The sequence below is a fragment of the Psammomys obesus genome, unplaced genomic scaffold, assembly GCF_907164565.1.
Source record: "Psammomys obesus unplaced genomic scaffold, mPsaObe1.curated_primary_1811, whole genome shotgun sequence".
In the NCBI taxonomy this organism is placed as follows: Eukaryota; Metazoa; Chordata; class Mammalia; order Rodentia; family Muridae; genus Psammomys; species Psammomys obesus.
Window position 1 is genome coordinate 16,302,806 of NW_026596057.1, and position 26,599 is coordinate 16,329,404.

Genomic DNA, 26,599 nt, shown 5'->3' on the forward strand with positions numbered 1-26,599 from the left:
GCCTTTAATTATGTCATTTACTGGATGTCTTAGATGTCTGTGACCAAATTAGAGTCTTAAAGTATATACTTGGAGGAGGCGCAATGTGCCTTGGGATTTCTGTTGCTGTGGAAACTGGCCAAAAGTAGCTTGGGGTGGAAAGGGTTAAAAGTCTGGGCATGGACTGAAGCAGAAGCCAAGAAGGAAAGCTGACTGGCTTGCTTTGCTATACCATCCAGAGCCACCTGCCTGGGAATGGCACAACCCACAATGACCTGGGCCCTTCTATATACACGATCACCAATCAAAATTTCCTCAGCCAGGCCTGGTACCACAAGTCTTTAATCCCAGTGCTCTTGAGGCAGAGGCATGTGGGTCTACAAAGAGAGGCCTGTTTTTCAAAACAAACCCAGAACAAAATTCACTTGAGGTTTTCTCTTGGAGGTCAAGTTAAAACAATAGCCAGCACAGGCAGTATGTGGCAAAATTGTAGAATGTGTGCTTAGTCATGTGTAAGGCTTAAGAGTTCCGTCCCTGGTAAATACAAGGATAAGGAGCTGTGTATTGATCCTTATTGAGGAACATCTCACTGAATTTAGATTCCTTTGGCTGAGAAAATAGGCTGTTAAGATGTTAAATGGTCCTAGTCCTCAGGATCTGTTAGTCCATTCAGTTTGAAATAGGTTGTAGGGAAAGTAGTCAATGTTAATAGTTCTAGTCCTCAGGGACTCTCAGTATATACTTAAAATTTGCTTACGTGATGTACATTAAGGTCCCTGAGATGGGGAGAGCGGTCTAAATTATCCAGGCTAACGTGGTCTAGCAAAAAATGGCTCAGGCTGGCCTTTAACTCCCTTGTAGCTCTGGCTGACCTTGAAATTCCTGATTGTCCTGCTTCCAGCTCCTCAGCAGAGCGCACACCTTAGGTGGTGCAGCTGGTGATGGGGCTCAGAGCTTTGTTTACGAATGCTAAATCAGCACTTTACTGTTGAGCAACATGGCCCAGCCCTTCGGCTACACTTTTAGCTAAATTCTGACATATGACTCATATCTTTTAATAAAGCTAGTATGTTAAATAATACATTAAAATGAGTAATTCAGTGAAAGCATTTAAATATTTTAATCTTTAAAACTACAATGTATGTGATAACAAGAATCCTTAACATTCCTGAACTACAAAATATGAACACCTATCCAGATGCGTTAGCCGGTGACTATCCTTATGTCCCCCTTTAAGTTTGCCTCTATCCTATTGTTGTTCATTTCCACATTGAGAGTTTGCATGACTTTGGAGAGCATTTTGTCATCTTTCTTATCACCTGAAGCAGCCGCTTTGTTAAGAGCTGCTTCTGCTACAATAAAGAACTGTTCCGATGGCTGAAGAATGCTCACTCCATAGCCATTGTTGCTGTAGATATGATTGTTAGTCATCTTCAGTTTGGGTGCTGGAAGAACCTGTAAAATTGAGGAAGTCAGCTGTTCAGTGATTTGATACAAGGACAACAAGCACTAACACGGCACTGACACCTACTCTGGAGTTGTCACGGTTCTTTAAAGCTATGAGCTTCAAAAAATGTATATTCCTCACATTCGTCAACCTTGCTTAGAAATGTGAATGAGAAATTTGTTGTTTTTTTTTTGTTTTGTTTTTTTGTCCTAAACCGATAAAAATCATTCTAGATAAGGGATGCAGTCAGTTAACATCTGCAACATGATCAAACATGAAAATGATTTCAGATAATATGGACAAAATACAATGGGTCAGTGAAACCTAGCAGGACTTGATACAGACAGGCTGCCGCGTAACTAATGCTCTTCACAGTAACCACTTTGAAGAACAGTGATAATGGAGTATTCATCCTTTGCTTGCATATACAGAGAAATGTGTTTCTGGTGAAAGGGTCTAGTTTAATACAGAGCACTGTGGAGTAAGGCTCAAGGATCTTCATGGGTTTGTTTTTGTTTGCTATGTGCTTTCCAATCCTCCTTCCTCTGCTTTCTTGTCTCCGATCACAGTGTTCAGGATGCTGCAGTTCCACCCACCGCCAGGTAGTGTCAGTGTGGTCACTGATCAGTGGGGTTATGTCTTAGTGAGTGACCAGAAATTTCAGCTTTGGAAACTGACAAGAACAAATTCTCAGGCTTCATTCCAGACCTATTGAATTGGTAAACTAGGTTGTAACTCCTCAAGAGTGGTTAAGAGAGGTCCTGGTGCAAGCCAACATTTTTGAACAACTGAAAAATATTTAAGAACAGAAAAAAAAAAGTTTCAAAAGTGACCTTACAGTGCTCCCATGTACCTCTTTTTCCCTTATCACAATTATTTGACTCAATGTTGAAAACCCTGCTGAGGCATTGGTACCACAGGTGGTCTGTTGGTGCAGGTTGAGCCTCCGTATCATCTGAAAACCAAAAATACACTTTTTTCTTGACAAAGCGTCTGTGTAGCCTTGACTGATCTGGAACTCACTAGTAGACCAGGCTGGCCCCCAGAGTAATGGGATTAAAGGTGTGTGCCACCACACCAGGCCAAGAGTGGCCTTTATTCCTTTCCTCTTTTTTTCTTTCCTTCCTCTGCCCCTTCTTTCTCTTCTCTCCCCTTCCTTATTTCCAAGACCTGGGACTCATTATAAACCTCTGGCTGGCCTGCTATTATATTACTCAGGCAGGCCTGGAATTCACACCAGTCTTGTCTCTCAGCTTTTTGAGTATTGAGGTTATGAGCATGCACAACTACATTGCACCCCAAAAATATTTAACATTATTCTCTTAACTTGGTGCTTTGTGATGGGAGAAGTTGAGACAGAATCTCATATATACCCCAGGTCAGGTTGCCTTCACTGTGTAGCTAAAGATGATCTTCAACTTCTAACCTTCTTGCCTCCTAAATGCTAGGATTACAAGCCTGCCCACAATTTTGCTTTACTTTCCAAAAATGCATTACATCTGGTCAATGAAAAAGCTATTGTATAAGAGCAAAGTCCACTTACTTTCTCATATTCAAACTTTCTTTATGTGGGCCTCGTGGCCTGTGACCCCAATTTCTTAGAAGGCTGATATGCAGGAGGATTAATTTAAGGCCCAACTAGGCTATAGAATCCCAGGCCAAGATGGGCAGTGGTGGTGCAGCACTCGGGAAGCAGAGGCAGGTGGATGTCTGACTTCAAGACCAGCCTGTTCTACAGATTGAGTTCTTAGACAGCCAAGGCTACACAGAGAAACCCTGTCTTGAAAGACAAAAGAATCCCAGGCCAGTCAGGGCCAGCTTTGCACAGTGGGCACTTACTCCATGCCAGTGCTGGCTCATATGCATAGCAGCCTGAGTTCAACTGACACTTTTGGGGGTGGGGTGGGGTCAATGTGCAAGGATAGGCTTGCTTGCCATCAGCTACCATTTACTATATTTTATTATGTGTATGATTAAAAAGGATTGTTGCTATTTTAATACTGTGGCAGTATTTTTAACTGGACAGAATTGCCAGGTCTCCAGGCACACCTATGGCGGGTTACTTAGCCTCTGGCTATGCCGATGAGGGATTATACTGATAGGTTAATTGAGGCAAGAACACACATCCTAAAAGGTGGCATCATTCCCTGGGGTTAGGTCCTAGACTTCAAAAAAGGAGAAATCACGCTGAACAGAGCTCTTGTTATGGTGGGTGCACTGTGTCCAGCCACCTTAGGTTCCTGCTGCTTTGACCCTGCAATGATGAACTGTGTCCTTGGACTGTGAGCATCTCTCTTGAGTTGCTTTTGTCAGTATTTTATCACAGCAACAGGAAAAGAAGCAGACCTGACCTATCTAAAACTCTTAGAACACTTCTCTAATGAGAACTAAGACAAGCATTTAGCACATGCCCTTAACCCCAGCACTCAGGAAGCAGAGGCAGGTAGGGATGTGTGAGCTTGAGGCCAATCTGGTTTACATAGAATTCCAGGCCATCCAGTGAGATAAGGCTAAGCAGTGAGATACTGTCTCAAAACAAACAGTACTAAGACAATACCTTCATGTTAACGCCACCTAAGGTGCTTTTTGAACTGTCACTGGTTCTGAGATTATTACAATGATGAATCTTATTCCCTTCCAAAATGGCTATGCTTCCAGGATATAGTTCAACACCAGCACCCTGAAATTCAGAGCAAACAACACAAGTTACTGAAAGATCCCACCCCCTTGGAGCAGGAATTATAAGTGTATACACCATGCCTGGCATATCTCCCACTTTTTTTAAGTTTATTTTTATTTTATATTCATTGGTGTTTTGCCTACATGTGTGTCTGTGTGAGGGTCTCAGAAGCTCTGAAACTGGAGTTGCAGACAGTTGTGAGCTGTCATGTGGGTGCTGGGAATTGAATCCACATCCTTTGGAAGAGTAGCCAGTACTCTTAACCACCGAGCCATATCTCCAGCCCCATATCTCCCACTTCTTAAGAAAAGATTATCTTTAATTATGCATGCTTGTTTATGTGTGTAAGGTACATGTTTATGCTAATGCAGGTGCTAACAGAACACAGAGGGTGTCAGATCACCTGGAGCTGGAGGTACAGGTGGTTGTAAGCTCCCTGAAGTAGGTTCTGCAGAGGAACTGAACTCAGGTCCTCTGCGAGAGCAGTGCACTCCCTTAACCATCAGGCATCTCTCTCTAGCCCTATGTCTCCCATTTTCTAAGCTGAGTTATTTAATTCTGTGGAAAGATAAGAAACAGTCTTTTGGGTGAAGTCCTTGTGTAAGTGTGAGAACCTGAATCCAAACCCTAGGAACCCATGGAAAAGCCAGGCATGAAAACACACTGTCTGTAGCAGCCCCGGCGCTTCTTATGGTGATACTGAAGGTGATACTGGAGGCACATAGCCCTAGAGCAGTGGTTCTCAGCTTTCCTAATGCCGCCACGCTTTAACATAGTTCCTCTTGTTGTGGTGACCCCAACCATAAAACTAGTTTGCTGCTACTTCATAACTAATTTGCTACTGCTATGAATCATACATATCTGATCTGTGACCCCTGTGGGGTCATGACCCACAAGTTGAGGACATGGCCCACAAGCTTTAGCTCACAGGGCAGCTAGCCTGGTGGGTGCAGCAGCAGCAGTGAACAGCACTACCCATAGTTTGTGGTAGAAGGGGAGAACCCACTACCAAAAACTGATTTATGCCTGTACTTGCACACAGAGCACACACAGCTCTTGCGTGAACACATGCACGCACGCACACATACAAATAATAAAACAGTTTTAATTACAGATACCCTGTTTCAAACAAGGTAGAAGGCAAGGGACTCATATCCAAGTTGTCCCTGACCTCACATGTTCCATGAGATGTGCATACCCACACTCACACTTCCGAACATGTTCACGATTGTTAACTTTTGTTTTTAAGTTAAGATCACTCCAAACTGTACTTATATAAGGCTATACTATTTATAGAAGGGAGTACCTGGGCACCCGTTATTTCACTGTCTGTGATTGTCAGTGACGCCCCTGTAAGAACGCACACTCCTGTTCCTTCACACTTTAACAAGCAGTTTTCTAGAGTCAAGTGACCAGACTCGACCACTACAATACCATCAACTGTTCCTTGTTGTATCAAAGAGAGCTGCATTAGCTTCACATTATCAGCTTTGGATACCACAAAACTGTCATGCGAAGGCTCAGAAGTAATCATAATTTCTTCTCTCTTTCCAACACCTGATGCATAGAGACAAAAAAAAAAAAAAATTTAGTAATCCAAGGTTTGAAAGTCCTTTAGTCATTCAGTAATGTTCGCTGTGTCTGTTTGGTTTCATCGTATGTATGTGCAGACATTCACTATTGACAAGTGGCGATCTATACCGCAATCTTGTGTGCCCAGCAGCCGTGCTCACCTGTTCACGTGGAGGCCAGAGGCAGATCAAGCATCTTCCTCCATTACTTTCTGCCTCTTGGTACACACGGAGTTCACTGGTTCAGGCAGACTAACTGGCCAAGTAAGTCCCAGCATCTTATCTGTCTCCACTTGCCTAGCTCTGGGTTACAGATGGACCCCCCTGCCCCTCGCAATCATGTGGCACACGGGAGCCTCAAGATGCTCATGCTCACACAGAAAGCCCTTCACCCGCTGAGCCATCTCCCCACCCACACCTATGAAATGATCTTTGGTAATAATACATTGATTACTTAATGTTGAAATCTTTGTTTATAATAGATCTAACTATACACTTACAGTGCTTATCCAACATTCTCATTCCACTAATTATTTCTAATAATGATAATAAAATAACAACAACAAAAGCCTCACTCTTAGCCCAGGCTGGCTACTGGAGAACTCACTGTGGAGACAGGCTAGCTTTAAACTCATGCCCCAGCCTCTTAGTATTGGGATTACAGGCATGAGGCGCCATACCCAATTTCTAAATCTCACATATTCTCCTATAATCAACAATAGTGTATAGATATCTAAGACAAAAAAAAAAAGCACATCTGAACTTGCTTTCAAAACCATAATTAATTACCATAGCAATGACTTGCTGTCAAGCCTGGTGTTCTCAGTTCTAGTCCTAGGACTCACATGGTGGAAAGAGAAAACCTGCTTTCAAACTTGTCCTCTGACCTCTATGCAACACACACACCTGGTAGAGAATCTTAGATTAATCATACCAATAATTTAACCAAAGTAGTTGTCCAAAATTAGCATCAAGAAGGTTATATCTGTTTTAAGGTGCTTATATAATCCTTATTATCCAGAGTGTTTGGTATAATACTTTTTAGAGTGAAGATTTGCTTGAATTTTCAAAACACATATGTAGAATGTAAGTTCACTATTATTTTCTTTTTACCACAATTGGAATACTCTTCTTTCAAAGTTAACAGGACACAAATATTTTGATCGAAATATACACAGAAGTACAAAAAGTATGATGAATATTGCTGGGGCTATAACTCAATGGTGGAGTCCTCGCCTAATCAGGGGCAAGGCCCTTCGTTCCGTTCCAAGAACTACAAAGATTTGAGAAGATATGATGGGCCACTGGGCATCATGGTTCACTGTGTAGCTCCTGCCACTCACCAGGCTGATTCAGGGAGAGCTCACCTGGGCCCAAAAGATTGAGACCAGCATAAGCAACATGGTTTTTACTGTAAAAGGATAAGTTGTCCTGGTTTCTGGTTGTTTGATTAAATATGCTTACTAGTACACAGTTCGGCCAGTCTATGTTGCTCTAAGAAAACCTGCAAAGGACTGCCTGCTAACCCTTTATAGTGATGTCATCAGTCAGCAAAGCAAGATTTGCAGCTTGGTATTCTCCCGGGAAAATGACTACTATATCTCCACTATAGCAGCTGTCCAAAGCCAGATTCAAATCATCGTGCTGCTGGAGAAGTGTGTCTGAAGACAAGTTCTTTACCTGGAAAGATAAAGAAAGCAGTGCACCTTCAACAGCATGCCACTAAATACGCTTCCTGGACACGTCATCTTCTCCAAAAGACTTACCTATATAGTATGCTTTCACCTGGTGGCCATTATTCCTCTATCAAGTGCTGGGTATGGATTACAGGCCAGAAGCCGTTTTGAATGCTTTGTATTACCTTAAGCAGTGAGATTAAATGAATAGCTTAAGGTCGGAGAGGAGGGCTGAGGTCAAGTCTTAAATGCAGGGCAAGTGACACTGGCCCTTGCACTCACTCTCATGTACCAACTACCTTCTGCTATTGCTGTCACCACCTCCTCTTTCTCCCCCTTCTCCTCATATTCCCCTCCTGCCTGTTCTTTTCTACCTCTTCTCTTCTTCTTCCTTCTCTTTAAATCAAGTCTCCCCAAGTAGCCCAGGCTATCCTGGAACTTGAGATCCCGCCTGGTTCTGTTTTGTTTTTTAACACTTATTTAGTTGACTGTATGTGTGTGTGCACGCTCCACTGTGTGAAGGACAAGTCATGGCTGCTGTTTTGTTTTCCATCCATCATGCGTGTTCTGGGAAGCAAACTCACGTTATCAGCCCCCTCACCTACTGAACCAGCCCTGCCTTGCTTTTATTAGCTCCGAATGATCTTCCAATTGTGGGGTATTCACACAATTTCACATACTGAAGATTCTGGAGTTATATACAAAAAGTACTAAAGATTTGCATTAGGGATAGAGAGGAACTTCATTAATTGTAATGAAAAGCAATGGCATTTATTTATCCATTTGTTTATTAATTTATTGAAATAGCATCTCACTGTGTAGTCCTAGCTGACCTGAAACTTGCTAGGTAGACTAGCCTGGCCTTGAACTCACAGAGAACCTCCTGTTTTGTTTCCTGAGTGCTGGGATTAAAGGCATGTGCCACTGTTGGAATGCAGTCCAAGAATGGCGTCCAGTGAGAATTCTGAGTGCTTATGAGAAAACTCCAAGAAAACAGGGAATTGTTTATGGAATGTACTTTCATGTCCCTGCTCAGGTAGAGAGGTTAGGAGTGAGTTTACTTCAGATTATCCATTATAATTGCCTATTGTTATTTGTTTATATTCCTCTCTGGAAAAACCATGTTTCTTTCACATTCAGCTTGTCCTTACACTCTACTCTTGTGACTTTTCTTAGCCCTTAGAGTATAAAATATTTTGAGGCTCTGAATAAGGTTGGCATGAGACTTGGTCACCTCATTTATCAGCTTCATCCTTCTAGGTCCCACCACTTACTAGAGCAGTAAACATACCATCATGCCTAGGCAAACACTAGGACCAGGAGTGAGCAGGGTCCTGAGCTGGGCTGGCTGCCCAGCAAACTTCAGGTGCCTGTCTCCATCGCCCCAGCACTGAGGTTATAAGCAAGTGCCACCATGCTCAACATAGCTTTTCCTCTGTTTTGTTTTGACAGGGTTTCCTGGCTGCCTGGAACTTACTCTGTAGACCAGATATCCACCTGCCTCTGCCTCCTGAGATCTGGGATTAAAGGTTTGCACCACCACCACCTGGCAGTAATGATATTTTTAAAATAAAAAATTTCTCTTGTCCCTAAGATAAGCAAACCTTATGAGAAATACAAGAAATATATGCCTGCTATGGTGGGCTTATCTCTACCCCAGTATGCAGCTTTTTTAATTTTTAACATGGGTTCTGCAGATAGAACTCAGGTCCTCATGCTTGCCAGGAAAGCAATTCACTAAGTCATTTCTTCAGCCCTTCTGTGGGACTCTGCAGAAATATAAGAGCTTATCTTCCAGTGCATGTAGGATGATAAGACACTGCAAGAAGACAATACTGAAAAAGAAGAGCATAATGGAGAACATACATTTCTGATCTCAAAACTTACTACAAAGCCACAGTGATCAAACAGTGTGGTGCTGGGACAAGGAGGACACCATCGAGCTAGAAAAAGAGCATCCAGTTAACAGTCAACACGGATGTCAGAACAATTCAAGGTGGAGAGTTAGTCTCTTTGACAAATGATGTTAGGACGAATGAATGAGCTATGGCTGAGAACTGACTCAGCCAGTAAAGTCCTTGCCACCCACATAAGAACCTGAATGCAGTCCTCTAGCCACCATGTTAAAGAAAAAAAAAAAAAAAAAAAAAGCCAAGTGCAGTGGTGTGCATCTGTTACATGTGATGAGACATTATTATGAAACTATCTCTTACATGCTTCCAGACTGACCAAGTTAGACTGAAATCCCACTGTGTATACTCAGCCTGTTTGTTTAACCTGTCTTTAAAAAGAACAATGTAACAACCAAATTTACTTGTCTTGCCTTTCAGCTTTTACAACCTAAACTAATGCATAGCTATAATCTTGAATTATGTACTCTTCTATGCCCCTGACCCAGAATAATGCATGTGTGTTTGTATGTGTGGTAAGATTATCATTTGCTGAAAACAGCAAATACAGTTTGAAAGCAATTTTATAAATAAATATCCACCTAAATGTTGAAGACAATATAGTTTTTGCTATCTGGGCCAGTTGGGGTCACATGAAATCAGTGACTGACTTAACCCTGTAAAACCTTCTTCGAGATTTCTGTAATAGATCCCATTCCTTCCCACCACATGACGTTTTCTATGCTGTTTAATAAGAGAGAAAGCAAAGCCTGTTGCTGGGAACACACACAGGGACAGAGAGATTCATAAAAAGAGGATTCAGGCAAGGTGTAGACTGAGACTCATACAACAGACCGAAAAAATGGGCTCACTCTTGGTTAAATTATACCAAGGGGAAGTGCTTTCTAATTTCCTTTCCTAAATATAACACTGAAACATTATTAGTGATGCTGAGTTTATCGCTAATGTGTTCAAACCAAAGCAGCAACGCCAACAGTGCAGCAGCGGAGACAAGATGATCCTGGAGCTTGCTGGCCAGCCAGCCTAGCCAATCAGAGCACTCCAACTTCAGTAAGACACCCTGCTTCTAACAGTAAGGGAAGGGCTGGGAGTGCAGCTCAGATGGTGCGTTAGGTTCTTAGCATGCATTAAGCTCTGTCTTTAGTTCCAGCACCAATAAGCAGGCATTGTGGCGTATGCCTGCAATCCCAGCACAATCCCAGAGAGGAAACAAGGATCAGGAGCTCAGGGTCATCCTCCACAAGTTGATGAGTTTGAGAGCAGCCTGGACTATGTAAGGCTCTATCTGAAAAAGAAAAAAAAAAACAGTTGAAGACTACTGAAGAAGATATGAAGAAGATATCTGACAGTGTGACCTCTGGCTTCCATTTGCAGGTGCGCAAGCACCTACACATAGACATACACACTGTGTGTGTGTGTGTGTGTGTGTGTGTGTGTGTGTGTGTGTGTGCGCGCGCGCACACACATGAATGTGATAAAACCCATCAAACTCCTAGAATAAAGCAAGAAAGTGTATATGACCTTGAATTTGGAAATGGATTTTAGATGTAACACCCCAAAACGAAGTAACAACAACAACAACAAAAAGGTAAGTTGTACTTCTTCAAAATTAAAATCTTAAGTGCACCAGTGAACAATATCACGATAGTGAAAGACAGCCTATGGAAAGAGAGAAAATATTTGTGATGCATATAGAATATATAAGGAACTCACATAATCAACAAGAAGCATGCAACCCACTTTGAAAAGTCATTTCTCCAAAGAAGATAGACAAATGGTCACCAAACAGGTGCAAATAGGCTCAGAATCACGGTTCGTTTGGGAAATGAAGATCAAAACCACAGTAGATACTTCAGCTTGCTGCAGTGAGTGTGATAGGTGAGACTCTGGTAACCAGTGTGGGTGACAGGCATGGTGACACCTGCGTTTAAGACCCAGTAATTTGGCGGTGGAAGCAAGAGGATCAGCACAAGCCCAGCCAGGTCTACATGAGACTATCTCAAAACCAAAACAGCAACAAAAACCTGGTATGGTAAAGGTTGAAAGAACGGGAACCTTTCTACATTGCAGGCGAGGGTTAAGAGTGGCTTGGGCCCCCTGACGATTCCCCATAATTTTAAACATAGAATCAGCCATATAGCCCAATGATTCCAATGAATCATTGGGTAAACAAACTGTGGTGCTGACAGGCCACATAACACTGTGTAGCTATAAAATGAGCACAACACTGAAAGGTCTGGGTGAGTGGTAACCAGACTGGGAAGAATTGGTGGTCACCAAACACCACGAGAGAGATCCTGATTCTTCTTACATAGTCCATGTGAAAAAATGCCAATGCCAATGGCTTTGCCACAGCCTTCCAACATTTTTGTTACCAGCAAAGGCAGCAAACTGGGTTTTTCTTCCCTGAGAAAGAGGAATGTGCTACACCATTGCTGAGGTGTGACAAAGGCTGGCAGCCACAGAGCAGTGGGTGAAATGGTCTCTAGGTGACCGTTGGAAGGGAGACATCCTTGTGTATGAAGATATTATATTATACTCAATTGCCAGAAAATGAAAAATAGAAAATGTTGTTACAAATAATAGAAACAGGGGCTGCCACGTTGGCTCGGTGGTAAGGTGCTTGTTGCCAACCATGGCGACCTATGTTTAATACCTGGGACCTTTAACACATGGTGGAAGGAGAAAACTGACGCTCACAGCATATCCTCTGACCTCCACGGCACGCTGTGACACACATGTCCCCTCCTCCACACAGTAAAGAAATAAAATGTAATAAACAAGAGAAAACAATAGAAACATTCACTAGCAGACAAGACGAGCCTTTAGCTCAGCCTTGTTACTCACACACTCTTCTCAGGTGTGGCCTGGGTGGATTTCTCTGATTTTTCTCACCTGTACCATATTTCCTACACTAGTTTATTGATTCAACAAAAACTGTTAGCCAGCATCTACAATATGCCAAGGTCATGCCTGGTGTTCAACACATTTATACTGAGATGGCATTCAAAAGACAGCCACACGCAGCAGACATGAGCCTGAATTCCAGCATTCAGGAGGCTGAAGCAAGAGGATTTTGAGTTTTAGGCTAGCCTGGGCTGCAAGACCCTGTCTTAAAAATAACAAAACCAAAAAGACGGTCACAGAAAATCCCTTTACACTTATAATAGAAGGAAAGTATGGGGCGCTATAAATGAATTTAGTAATGCAATATATTCTCCAAGGTGGGAAAATTTCCCCACTTGGTACAACCCTTTCAACAGGGTCGCAGTATGAGGTCAAGGCTACCCTTGACTTCATGATCTTCTTACCTTGTCCCCTGGGTACTGGATTGCAGGTAACATCACAACATCCAACCCCAGAAGGCCCTTTTCTGTAGAAATGTTATTTAAACCAAATTCTGAATAATGGATATTTACTCATTACATTAAAGAAAAGAAACAAGTGTGCATGTGCCTGGGTACAATCCTACAGTGTATATGAAGGTGACTGGGACTATTAAAGTAACTCTTGAAAAGCTGTAATTAGCAACCAGATAAATGCTGGGGTCACTTCCTGGGACAGAGAGTTCCGGAACATGAGCAAGCCAGTGCATAAGAGCTTGAATTTAATTGCAGATGGGAGTTGGAGTACTTAAGAGCAATGGGCAGGAGGGGCTTAGAACAAATATCTGGCCTGTGAATATATATTTCGGATTGTAAACATACACAAATGAACCAGGCACGGTGGTGCACACCTGTAATCCCAACACTCTGGGAGGCAGAGGCAGGTGGATCTCTGTTCATTCAAGGCCAGTCTGGTTGTCTACAAAGTAAGTCCAGGACAGCCAAGTCCACACAGAAAAAATCCTGTCTCAAAAAAACAAAAGAAATAGAAAAGAAACATACACTGTTGGAGGTTGGTCTAATGTATGTTACTAGCCTTCAAGATCTGGGTACACCTGTCCTTGTTGTGTAAACCTACCTGGTTGGCTAATAAAACTGCCTATACCTGGGCAGGTCAGAATGAGGTAGGCGTGGCTTTCCCGGGCTTTTGGGTTCAAGAGAGAATCATGGGAGACAGAGGGGAAGAGAGGAGGAAGGAGGATGCCATGATGGGTTAGCTTGGAGAAGGAACCACGTGGTACTGGAGAAAAGGACTCCAATGATGACATGGAAGGGCCCAGATAAAGAATAAAAGCAAGTACCATGGGTTATGGATGAAAGGTAATCCAACTGCAGAGTATTAAGGTGGATGGCATTGGATGGAGCTGGGAGATGGATGGTGAGGATCTGGAGACAGTGTAGGAGAAACATCTGCCAGCCCAAGATAAATAAGGCAATTCCCAGTCTAACAGGTGTCTGTGTCTTATTGTGATACCGAGTTAAATAATGCCAACGTAATAATCTTAGGGCTAATAATAAACGTTATATAGCCCAACACTCATTATTTTTTTATTTAATACAACGATACACAAGTGAAATTCTAACAAAAGCCTGAAAAATGGAGACAAGACAGTTCAGGAAAAAGAGAGACACTGGGCCCTGAGAGCTCAGCAGGAGAGCAAAAGCATCTAGAGACAATGAAAAGCAGGGTAGTGCTGAGACAAGGCAACGCAGAACAGTTCAAAGATGGAGCCATGAAATGCTATTAAGCATCAAGTTGGGTGGAAATAGTTACTTTCGGTCTCAGAACAATTAACGTTTGTTCAGAGGCTGGCTAAACCTATTCACCCAGGGTTCTTTCATTTGATATTTAACCCAGGTTTCAGTTGGCTTCGTTTTCCCAGCCAGCATTCTCCAAATCCTTTGACATCTGGCCCATTCTACATGAGCCCTGTACATACCCTGCCGCAGTATTTACTAGTCTGCGTTGTGGCTGTCGCTGCCTCTTTACTTGACCATCTCTCTATCTTGAAATCTGTGAAGTGTACGGAGAGTCTGTGCTCTGTCTCCCCTGACCGCAGCCTCTCTTGGGGGTACATCTCTTACTCAGTGGCAACAAGGCCGGGGTGCTGGGAGGAGCTGTGAGAGCTTACTTAGTATCTGACTGCCAACACGGAGACAGCTTAAGGAAGAGACCAGGCATCATCCCCACGTCAGGCAAGAACTCTGCATCCGAGAGCTTCTCCCGCGGTGCTGTGCAGCGCACCCTTGAGTGGACTCACAAGAAGGAAGCACCTCTTACCATGTCAGTGGTCATCACTTTCGCTACGATGTGTGTTATAGTCTTCCCAAAATCTCTCTTCCCTTTTCTACGCCGCAGAATCCTTGGAAAGAAGGGTCCATGAACTCTGCAGTAGAAAATATTTGCGAGTAAATTAACACGGAAAAAAACCTAACCTGTGTTCACTTTGAAAGCTACCAAGGCTTATTAACCACAAGCCTGTTAAGAGTGGCGAGCAAGCAGCTTGAGAGCAATTTAACAGGAGTTTTTGTTTTGAAACAAGGTCTCACCGTGTAGGTCTGGCTGCCTGGAACTCTACCTGTTGACCAGCCTTGCCCAAAACGTACAGAGATTCCACCCCCAATCCTGCCCCTAACCCCACCTCTGCCTCCCGAGTGCTGGGAGTAAAGGTAGGCACTGCCACACCTGGCCACCAAGATCCTTCAGATAACTGATGTGTAAACCCTCTCGTCCTGAAATCCTTTTCTTTTGGGGGGACTGTTATTTAAAATGGAGAAATCTACAGCCTACCGTAACCATTGCTTTAGTCACTTTGACAGTAGGAAAGAAATCTTGATTTTATTTTATAATCTACTCTGTAGACTTATGTAAAGCAGAGGTGAGTTGTGTCCTGGGATCTGGAGGGATAAAAAAGTTTCGGGGACATACTTAATTTTTGTTTGTTTGCGATAGGGTTTCTCTATGTAGCCTTGGCTGCCCTGGACGCACTTTGTAGAGCATCAGGCTGGCCTGGAGCTCACAGAGATCTGCCTGCCTTTGCCTCCCTGAGAGCTGGGATTACAGGCTGCTCCACCGCACCCAGCTGCCGTATTTAACTTTTTAAAGGCTTATTTTGTTTTTATGTGTAGGTGTGTGAGAGACCAGAACTGGGCATCACCCCTCCCTCCTCCCCCAGAGCTGTAGTTACAGGAGGTTGTGAGCCGCGGACACGGGTGCTGGGAACTGAGTCCCGGTCCTCTGCCAGCGCAGCAAGCGCTCTTCACTGCTGTGCTGTCCCTCCGGTTCCCTTGATTTTAGGCATCATTAGTGAGCAGGTTGCTTTTGCTTGTAAGGCTGTGACTTAAAAACCATGGCCGGTTGCCCTCCTGGCAGAATTGTCTTTATATCATTGGCCTGTCTCTTTCCCCACGAGGGGAAAGCTCCCGTCTAACGCTGCCTTTCATCACTGCTATCAGCCGAAGGTGGCGCTTCCTTTCCTGAACACACACACATTTACCAGCCACTTCCTTAGAGTCGGGGTCTCTGAAGCACTTTTCCGCTTGCTGATAAGTAGCTGGTATCAAACTAACCTTCCAATATTCCTATGGTAGCTTACGCTTCACTCATAAGCAAGGCATCGTCATTATTACTACGGTGGTGGTGGTGTTGGACAGGCTCTCACGTAGCCCAGGCTCGCCTAGCTGCTGATCCTCCTTCCAGCTCCCCGTGCGGGGGCTGCAGATGCGCACCAGCGCGCCCAGCTTCCTCGGCTGTTTAAATCGAGCCCATGTATGGGACCACACGGGAGTTCCCACGCGCTCCGCCCCTCCGCGCCCCTCCAGCGGGACAAGCCCTCACCGCAGGCGCAGGTCTTCCCACATTTTCAGCAGGCCGCACAGCATCACGATCTCGTAGTATTTCTTCCAGCACTCCACGGCCTCGGCCGCGGACGGGTCTTCTTTGATGTTGCTCTGGTACTCGATCAGCTCGACGCGCTTGCTCTTGTACTTCTCCAGCGTCTTCTTGAAGCGCTGGGCGATGGGGCCGGGGATGGTCCCGTCCTGTATGTCGCACCACCTGGAAAACAGCACGGTGTCACTCGCTCCTCTCCCCCAGGCGGCTCAGGGCCTTCGCAGCTCTACTTACAGATTAATTCTCTCCTCGATAAGGGCAGTGTAATTCTCACAGTTTTCTTCATCATCCCAGTCTCTCCAGAGAAAGTCATAAAAAAACCTACAACAAACCAAATTAGGATGACAGTCACCGACAACTCCTAGACCACGTTTAGAGACTTCCAAAACAATGTCAAGACTTAGTGTGAATTTTAAATTTAAGAAAAATTACATTTACTGCCCGGCGGTGGTGGTGCACACCTTTGATCCAGCACTCGGGCGGCAAAAGCAGGCAGATCGCTGTGAGTTGGAGGCCAGCCTGGTCAACAGAGCAAGTCAGGGACAGCCAGTGCTACACAGGGAAACCCTGTCTCAAAAACAAACAAACAAACAAACAAAAAAAAAAAACAAAAAAACAAAAACAAAAATAAAAACAAAGCCGTTTTTTAAATTGTGTGCGTTCTCACTTACTCTCCACAACGTGAACCTGGGAGTCAGAGAACAGGCCTGTGGGAGTCTGTACTCTCTTCCACAACAAGAGTCCTAGCGACTGAACTCAAGTTTGATGGGGCTCACAGCCAGGCTTAGCACCAAGCACATTTACCCCCTGAGCTGTCTCCATGACCCCACCCTCCTCTCCCCATACCTTAACTTTTGTCGTGCTAGGAGTTGAACTTATACATACATGTTAGGCAATCACTCTATCTGTGAGCCATTATTTCCAGGCCAAATATTAATTTTCTTAAGGAAAATATTTTGAAATAGTCAATGAGTTACCCAATAATAAGAGATCAAACTTTAAATAGCAAGTGGCCTAGACTATATTTTACGTTACCAAAGATAAGGAAATAGCTGGGAGGTGGTGGCGCACCCCTTTCAGTCCCAGCATGGAGGCAGAGGCTGGAGAATCTCTGAATTCAAGGCCAGCCTGGTCTACACAAGTTCCAGGACAGCCAGGGCTACACCGGAAAAACTGTCTCAAAACAAAATGAAACAAAGCAAAAAGAGAAAAAATAGCCAGGTGGTAGTGACATAAATCTTTAATCCCAGATCTTGGGAGAAAAAGGCAAAAGGATCTCAGAGTTTGAGGCAAGCCTGGTTTACAGAGTGAGTTCCAGGAAAAACCCTGTCTCAAAACAAAATAAAACAAAAAAAGAGGAAGAGGAAGAAGAGAAGAAGAAAATAAAATAATGTTTCTGGAAGTGAGAGTATAACATTTAGGTCTTAAATTTTATAATTTGAGCTATGGCTGTGTTCAATAAAAAAATAATTTGCAAAATTTAACACAATTTGTATGGGAAAATAACATTAGAAAAACATGAAACTGTCATAAATTCCCTTTTGTTCACAGATAGCTCTGCCCAAATGATGTAAGCTTATAATAACCAATCATATCACGGACAATGACATCCAGTGTTCGCAGTGTCCTCATGTGTTAAAAAAAGAAATCAAATCTATTTCAGATGCTGTCTTGGTTACTTAACTATCAACTTGACACAGCCTAGAGTCTATTGAGGACAGAATATCAGTTGAGGGATTGCCCAGCTCAGACAAGGCTGTGGGCACGTTTGTGGGAAATCCTCCCGGTTGTTAATTGATGTGAGGGTCCAGCCCACTGCAGGCAGAAGTATCCTATTGGCTGGTGGTCCTGGGCTGTATAAGGAGCCAGCAAGCCGTGTTCCTCCATGGTGTCTGCCTGCAGGTTGATAGATTGTGACCTGGGTGTGTCAGTCAAATAAACCTTTTCCTTTTCTAAATTTGCTCAGAGTGTTTCATCACAACAATAGAAAGTAGAATAAGACAGATGCTTAAACACAGATAGGAGTGGTTTGTCATTTCTAGAATTTGTTTTCTCTTTGAAACAAGGTGTCATTTAGACCAAGCTGGCCTTGAGCCCTCTATGCAGCTGATGACCTTAAAGTGTGCATCTTCCTGCCTCTACCTCCCCAGTGCTGGCATCCCAGGGTCTGTCACTGCACCTACCTTCGAGAACTCTCTCATTTTTAATTTACTTATTTATTTGAGACGAGGTCTCATTATGCAGCCCTGGATGGCCTGGAACTCGTTACAGAGACCAAATTGGTCTCAAACTCATAAAAACCCACCTGCCTCTGCCTCCTGACTATTAGGATCAAAGGGATTCACCATCACATCTGGCTTATAACTCTTCTAAAGTCAATTTTCATAGAGTACAAGATAAAAATAGGACAAACTTTTTATTACCCATGTCTAATACTTATACAATTTGTAACTAACTGAGTTTCAAATGTATTATGTTAATAAAGAATGGGAAAATTGGGCCTGAAGAGATGGCTCAGAGCACAGCCTGCTCTTCCAGAGGTCCTGAGTTCAATTCCCAGTAACTACATGGTGCCTCACAACCATCTATAGTGAGACCTGGTGCCCTCTTCTGGTGAGCAGGTGCACATGCAGGCAGAACACTGTATGCAAACAAACAAAATAAATCTTAAAAAGAATGGGTAAATTTAATAATGCATCTCAAGTAAATCAATAAATATAATGTGTTCATATGAGTAAAACTTACACATGAAATGCATGAATGAGCTGCTGGATAAAATAATGTTAAGTTTCAGAAGAAAGAAAGCCTGTTACCTGACAACCTCCAAGGCTAGAGCAATCTCATGGACATCTGCGCCTTGTCCTTCAATGGGGTACACTTCCAGGAGAGGTGCATTGTACTCCATCTCCCCAAGAACCTCATCCACCAAGTCCCTCGGGATGTTTGCAATGTTAGAAGAAAAGGGCTCAGCCACGGAAACGGTCACTTTGAAACAAGACAAGTTCTGGCGTGGTTTACATGTCACCTAGGATAAATGTCACACAGGAGGTAACTGCAAAGATAGAGAAGCCACCAGGACTTCTCATGTATGAGCTAGTCACAGTGTTGATCCTTCTCAATTTTTATGGCTTCTCTTGAAACCAACATACTGAATAATTCTGAATAAACATTAAATACCAGCAGGCTTTCAAGCACCTCCTTTTTTATTATTATTGTTTTTTTTTTTTTTTCCCAGGCAGGGGTTCTCTTTGTAGCCTTAGCTGTCCTAGACTTGCTTTGTACACCAGGCTCTCCTCAAACTCAGAGCTCTGCCTGCTTCTGCCTCCCCAACTGCTGGGATTACAGGTGTGAGCCACCAAGCCTGGCTACACCTCCTTTTTACAAAAAAACCAAATATGTATATACATATATATATATTTACTTTTGGTTTCAAGATAGGTTTTCTCTGTGTAGCCCTGACTGTCCTAGAACTTGCTCTGTAGACCAGGCTGGCCTAGAACCCAGGGATCCACCTGCCTCTGCCTTCCAAGTACTTCACGGGTCTCCTTAAAGGCATTAGTTTTAAAGTTTTACAAAGAGACTATGTGTGCTTGGATAGTTTTATGTCAATTTGACATGAGCTAGAGTCATCTGAAAGGAGGGAGGCTCAATTGAGAAAATGCCTCCGTAAGATCGGGCTATACACAAGCCTGTGAGGCATTTTCTCAGTTACTGATCATTGGTCAAGTCCACTGTGGGTGGGTCCACCCCTGGTCTGGTGGTCCTGGGTTCTATGGGAAAGCAGGCTGAGCAAGACAGGGAAAGCAAGCTAGTAGGCAGCATTCTTCCATGGCCTCTGAGTCTGCCTCCAGGTTCCTGCTCTATTTGAGTTCCTAACTTCCTTCAATGACGGACTACAATATAGAAGTATAAACCAAACATTTTCCTCCCCAAGTAGCTTTTGGTCAAGGTGTTTCATCACAGCAATGGAAATCCTAACCAAGAATGTGTCCTTCTGCATTTTTGTTTGTTTTTGTTTTTTGAGACAGGATCTGGCTGGCCTTGAACTCACATAGATTCCCCTACCTCTGCTTCGGGATCTGGAACTGGGATGAGCATGTGAACCCTCAAAGCTTGTCCCTAGTAACATACTTCCTCTAGCCAGACTCCACCTTCTGGAGGTTCCATAACCTCCTCAAACAGCACCCCCAACTGGGGACTGAGTCCTCACACACACGAGCCCATTGGAGACATTCTCGTTCAAACCTTCACCACCTTGAAACACAAACCTTTTTATACTTTAAATTAGGTGTATGGGTGTGAGCACAGGTGCCCATGCGGGTGTTGGAGTCCTAAATCTGGAGTTAGAGGTGATTACGAGCTGCCTGACATGGTGCTGGGAATCAAACTTGAATCCTCTGGAAGAAACATAAGGACTGTGTTTCCAAGTTCTTTTGCTCAGTGTCTGACTGTGGTGGGTAAAATTATGGCCCCTACAGATGCTCAGGCCCTAATCTTTGGAACTTGTGACAATGCTGCCATCATAGCAAAATGGGCCTTGCAGAGAGAGTACACTGGAAGACAGAGATGAAAGGTTATTCTGAAGAGCAGGCTGGGTCCATGCCTGTCCCAGGAGTCCCTTCTGAGGGGAGCAACCCTTCCAGCCTGGAGAATGCCACGCTGATGTAATGTCTTGTTCAACCTGAGGATGACGGGAAGTGCCACAAGCTAGGGGAAGCAGGACGCTTCTAAGTGTTGAAAAGGCCCAGAAGCAGATTCCAGGAAAGTGTGCAGCTCTGCCTGTGCCTCACTCTCAGCACCGTCAGGTGTGTGGCACACTTCTGATCTGCTGAGTTACAAGGTCTGTAACCCAGCACACTCAATACACAGACCTTGTGGTCGTTTGCTGGGAGAAACACAAACAATGACAAGAGAATTGGGGTGTAACTCAGCAGTAGAAAGCTTGCCTAAAATTCATGAGGCTCTGGGGTCAATCCTTAGTGTGCATGTGTGTGCTCTCGCTCTCTCTCTGTTTCTCTCTTTGTCTCTCTGTCTCTGTCTCTCTCTCACACACACACACACACTACAGGACTGTAGGAGGAGTGGCAGATTGGGATCCAGAAAAATAACTTCTTGTGGCTTTAGAACAAAATGCACCATGCAGCACTGTTGAGACTTGGCTTCAGCGAGACTCAAGCAGCAGAGAGAGACAACCAGGTCTGAGCTCCAGAAGAGATCACAAGAGGGAGTCTCGTTTGCTCCATGGCCATGTAATTTCAAGGATTAGACAAAGTCAATATGCTATTTTAAAGAAAAAGAGCTCTCCCATTTCATCCATCAGTCTGATGTTTAGAGGACATTAACATTTAAAGGATATTAGCTAGGCATGATAGTTCATACCATACTCCCAGAACTTGAGAGGCTGAGGCAGGAGGATTCCTAAAAGTTTTAGGCTTGTCTTGGCTACATAATGAGTTCCTGGACATTCTGGGCTATACAATGGGACCTTGTCTTTAAAAAAGAGATTATCAGCTGGCCAGTGGTGGCTCATGCTTTTAATCCAGCCCCTGGGAAGCAGAGGCAGAGGCAGGCAGATCTCTGAGTTCAAGGCCAGTCTGGTCTATAGAGCGAGTCCAGGACAGAGACTCCCGGCCTCAAAACACAGAGAAACCCTGCCTCAAAAACAAAACCCAATTAATTAATTAATTATAGGTTAGCATCTCCTAGAGCTGTCTAAAGCAGCTGGGTATGTTGGTGCATGCCCTGTTTGCATGCACTCAGGGGCACAGCATGAGATATATACATATATATATGTGTGTGAATATATATATAATATTTTATATTATATTATAATATATATTATATATATATATATATATATATAGAATATTGAGTTCAAGGCTAGCCAGAGCAACAGAGCAAGAACCCCTTCTCAAATAAAATAAAATACTCTAAAATAGTATAATTTTCAATGTTGCTATTTTTAGACTGAGACAGAAAAAGACATGGTGGTGCACACCTTTAATCCCACACTCAGAAGGCAGAGGAGGCAGGTGGATCTCTAAGGTTCAATTCAGCCTGGTCTATATTTGCAGTTCCAGGCCAACCAGGGCTACATAGTGAGACCCTGTCTAAAGAGAGAAAAGCAACAAGACAAATTGAATAATGAACTTATTCCATGTAAAGCCTTAGACCTGGGTAGAACTTTTGAAAATGTAGGGCTGGTGAGATGGCTCAGCAGGTGAGCCTGTCTTCTACCAAGCCTCATGACATGATTTTGACCTGAGACCCCTATAGAGGAAGGAGAAAACTGAATCCCACAAGCTGTCATCTGACTTGTGGCATGTATGCAAATACACACACACACATACACAGAGAGAGACAGAGACAAGAGAGACAGAGAGGGGGAGAGAGAAATAAAATGTCAAAAACCAGGAAGAACCTGGCCATATAATGCAAATTTCCACAGAGCCTCAGCAGTGCTGGGAAGTCTGTTGGGAGTATGGGGCTGTCATAAGCTCGGAAAAGGGCGTGGAGCAATTGCTGGGGCCCTGGCCCTTCTTTCAGTAGTGCGTTTGTTCATATGCTGAGGTAGTGTGTTATACTGCTAACTTGCCACAGAACACTTGATTAGAACCCCCCTCCAATATACTGTTAAAAACATACCCACATTTATTGCCATTGATGGAATCCACCTACTCCTACTTTACCCATAAGAAAAAGTCCAGAAACACTATAAAAGATCCAGACAACCCCCCCCCCCAAGACCTGAAGATAAAAAGTCTCTCAAAAAACTAGCACGTTGTTGAAAAATTAGTAAACCCCTAAACTCTGTTTTTCTAATATCTATTACTGGAAAGGCACCATTCCTTTTCTGAAAAATTGTCAGTTACTCACTTTTCCACACACTATATATATATATTTAATTGCTTTCAAGTAGTGTGTGATGTGATAAGTTTCAAGGTTTCTCTTGTGACCAAAACAACATATTTGAAACATCTGTCTAGGTCAGCAAGATGGCTCAGTGGACTGAGGGGCTTGCCAACAAGTTTAAGTCTTTGAGTTCAAGACCAGACAGAGAAGGAGAAGAGATCTGACCCCTGAAAGTTGTCTTTGGACCTCCACACACATGCATGCAAGAATGTGCACACACATACAAAATTTAAAAAACTGAAAAAAAAATCTCTTGGAGGACACAAGTGCCAATCATGAGCATAATATTGATATCAATTTCTTTTTTTTAGATTTCTCTAAAGTTTCATTTTTTAATTAAAATTTTATTTTTTACATTAATTACATTTTATTTACTTTGTATTCCAGCTGTAGCCTGCTCCCTCATTCCCTCCCAATCCCTCCCTCATCTCCTCCCATCCCCCTCTCCAAGTCCACTGATAGGGGAGGTCCTCCTCCCCTTCCATCTGACCCTAGCTTATCAGGTCTCATCAGGACTGGCTGCAATGTCCTCCTCTGTGGCCTGGCAAGGCTGCTCCTCCCTTGATGTGGGAGGGAGGTCAAAGAGCCAGCCACTGATATTAATTTCTATATGAGGATAATTATCGTTAAGTGACCTAAGCTTATGACACCAAATATGCCACACTATACGGCCTGTGGACTGAATGAATCTGAAGCCTAAGGTGGTGTCTTGCAAGTTGGTCACACTGGAAAAATCAAATTTTGACAACAGTTCTCTGATCTAATCTCTTTCCTCATCTGAACCAATGCATATAAAAATTCAGATAAATAAAAGGGACATTAGAGAGCATTTGTGAAAGCCCAACTTACTAATTTTTCAAGCAATATATTTTTGTTGTTGTTGTTTTGAGGTAGGCTCTCTGTCACCTGGCTCTCCCACAACTCTCTCTCTGTAGACCAGGCTGGCCTCTAACTGCCTGCCTCTGCCTCCCTGGCAAGAAATACAGTTTGTTATTTTTACAGTATTTGGGCAACGGAAACTGAGCTCATAATTATTGTTCAATGCTACCAGTTCCCATTTCACTGTTAATTGTCCCCAAGTAAATGTACGCCAGTGTTCATCTTTATCTTTTTCCACAGGCTCATCTGGTTTGGCCTTTGTATGAGGATTGAAGTTCCAGATTAATAAAATCACATTTCCATTATAAAAGGGGCTGCTAATTTCATTCATAGAACAAAGCAAGTAAAATTTACCTCAACTAGTATACCAACAAAAGGAATGGAAGCCTCTTCATATTTCTCAAAGAATAGCTCAGGGTTAGTCTTCCAGACTCCAAGCCATGTGTCCTTAAGTCTCAGTTTTTCTGACAGGTATTTGCTCATAGCTTCATCTGCATCTTCTGCCTAATGAGAGAGAAGACACAGCTGTACAGATAACACAAGCCTGGAGAGGGAGCTCCAAGTTCCTTGCAGAGCAAGGCTGACGATCTGAGTTCAATTTCCAGAACCCCCGTACAGGTGAAAGGAGAGAAATGACTCTGACCAATTTTCCCAACCTCCTCATGTGTGCTGTGACACATGCATATACACATACACACAGAGAGATGATGATTTTTTAACTGGATAAGTCTTTCACATAAATATATAGAAGTTTTTAACAGATATTTTTACTTGGAAATATAACCAATATCGCTTTAAACAGTGAAAAGCCCGAGTTGGGTGTGGTGGCGCACACCTGTGATCCCAGTAGTCACGGAGGTAGAGGCAGGAGGATCTCTGTGAGTTCGAGGCCAGCCTGGTCTACAAAGCAAGTACAGGACAGCCAAGGCTACACAGAGAAACCCTGTCTCAAAAAGACAGAAAACAAAAAATAACAACAACAAAAAACAGTGAAAATTTTGGAAAATTTCATAAATTTTAACTAAAATTGTATTTAGCAGAAACTGTTATAAACATAAAAAAATAGAATGAAGAGCTCTATTCACTGATGCTATGTCTTCGGGTAGCTTATTAATCCACTGAGCAGGAGGAGTGTGGTTTTGGAAATCGCAACAGCAGTTTTAAAACTCATAAGAATGTTTTGATGAATTTAAAAACTGGCATTGCCTATTTAAAACATTCAGAATCACAGAGTTACATCTGTGATCCCAGCATGTAGGAGGTCAGTACAGAAGGATCCAGGTTTGAAGTCAGTACCCATCATAAAGTGAATTCAAGGCCAGCCTGGACTGCATGAGACCAGCTCAAAAACCAACCAAAAAACAAATTTGGCACATAAAAATTTCAAATTGCACTCCATTTTATAAAACAAGTGAGTGTATTAAACACTCAGTAAATATTTGCCCATTTCACTTTTAAATTTAAAGTCAGCTAGTTAAAGGGTAAGTAATCTAAACTATTAAGAAATTCATTAGGCCATAATCAATGATAGAATAATCTATGCAAATATTCCCACTTATTTTTAGATGATCTGGCCCTCAACTCTGATTTAAAAACAGGTACTTGAATAGTAATGATGTCTTTAAAATTAAATTTCTCTCCTGTCTCTTAAGATAAGCAACCCTTATAAGAAACACAAGAAATGCGTGGCCACTATGGTGGGGACATCTGTACCTCCAAAATAGGGAGACAGAGGTCGGCACCAGTTGAAGGCTACAATGGACTATTTAGCGAGTTCCAGGTAGCCAGGACTGCACAGTGAGACTCTCAAAAATCGAAAGGGGGAAAAACAGAATATAGGAAACGCAAAGACAGTGATTTAAGTCAGCCCTAGTCTGGCAAAGACGAGCCCTGTTGACCTCATGCTGTGTTTGCTCTCAGTCACTTTCTGTGTGTCTGTCTGCCCACCCGGCCGTCACATCTTCCTCCAGACTTGATTGCTTTTCAACCTAATTACAGCACAAACATGGGTTTACAACTGCATAGTTTTCCACTGTGTGACGCCATGGAAGTTCTTTGTGGGTTATTTTTGTTCCAGATAGGATGCTGCTGCATCGCCCACACTAGCCTCAACCTCAGGGCAATTCTGCCTCGGCTTCCTAAATGCTGGGCTTACAGGGGTATGCAGTTTCTTCGTGCTCCATGAAGTGCAGGAATTGTGTCAATAAATGCCGAGTATGCTTGCGATACTGGGACTCAGACACAGCACTCCAAGTACTCTACCATTTCAACGGAACCTTCAGCTATTTCTTTGCTATTGAGAAAAACAAACCCTGTATCACCTAGATTGACCTTAAACTCATGATTCTTCAGGCTCCAGCCTCCTGAGTACTGTAATTACAGGCATATGCTTCCAACTGGGAGGCCAGGGCAGATAGATCCTTGTGAGTTCTGGGCCAGCCTGGTTTACATAGCAAGTCCCAGGACAATCAAAGCAAGTGAGACCCTGTCTAGAGGAAAAAAAAAAACAAAGTACAAAAGAAAGGCACTCACCATGCTCAGCCAAATTTTAAAACCAAATTTTAAAAGCAGTAACTATACTTGTACACAAATTCTTCTGCTATACCTTTTAAAAAACAAAATAGTATTAAAACATATATTGGTTTTGTTTGGTGTTAACAGGTGTTTTCCATACAAAATATCTACATCGTGGCTTGCTAACTAGGAACCTTTTTTTTCCCTTTCCTTCCTTCCTTCCTTCCTTCCTTCCTTCCTTCCTTCCTTCCTTC

The 26,599-nt window shown here is 43.1% G+C and overlaps 1 protein-coding gene across 1 annotated transcript in view; it reads right to left on the bottom strand.

The window, feature by feature from the left end:
* Positions 1-1,168: 1,168 nt before the first annotated feature.
* Positions 1,169-26,599, bottom strand: part of Shcbp1l (SHC binding and spindle associated 1 like) — a 26,765-nt gene continuing 1,334 nt past the window's right edge. Inside the window, exons 2-10 of the mRNA XM_055624701.1 lie at positions 24,186-24,335; positions 18,854-19,065; positions 16,275-16,361; positions 15,987-16,205; positions 14,430-14,535; positions 7,204-7,357; positions 5,413-5,663; positions 3,984-4,106; positions 1,169-1,434 (exon numbers count right to left, since the gene is read on the bottom strand). Of these exons, the coding sequence (XP_055480676.1) occupies positions 1,183-1,434; positions 3,984-4,106; positions 5,413-5,663; positions 7,204-7,357; positions 14,430-14,535; positions 15,987-16,205; positions 16,275-16,361; positions 18,854-19,065; positions 24,186-24,335 (1,554 nt within the window). The 3' untranslated portion in view covers positions 1,169-1,182. The remainder of the gene's footprint in view (positions 1,435-3,983; positions 4,107-5,412; positions 5,664-7,203; positions 7,358-14,429; positions 14,536-15,986; positions 16,206-16,274; positions 16,362-18,853; positions 19,066-24,185; positions 24,336-26,599) is intronic.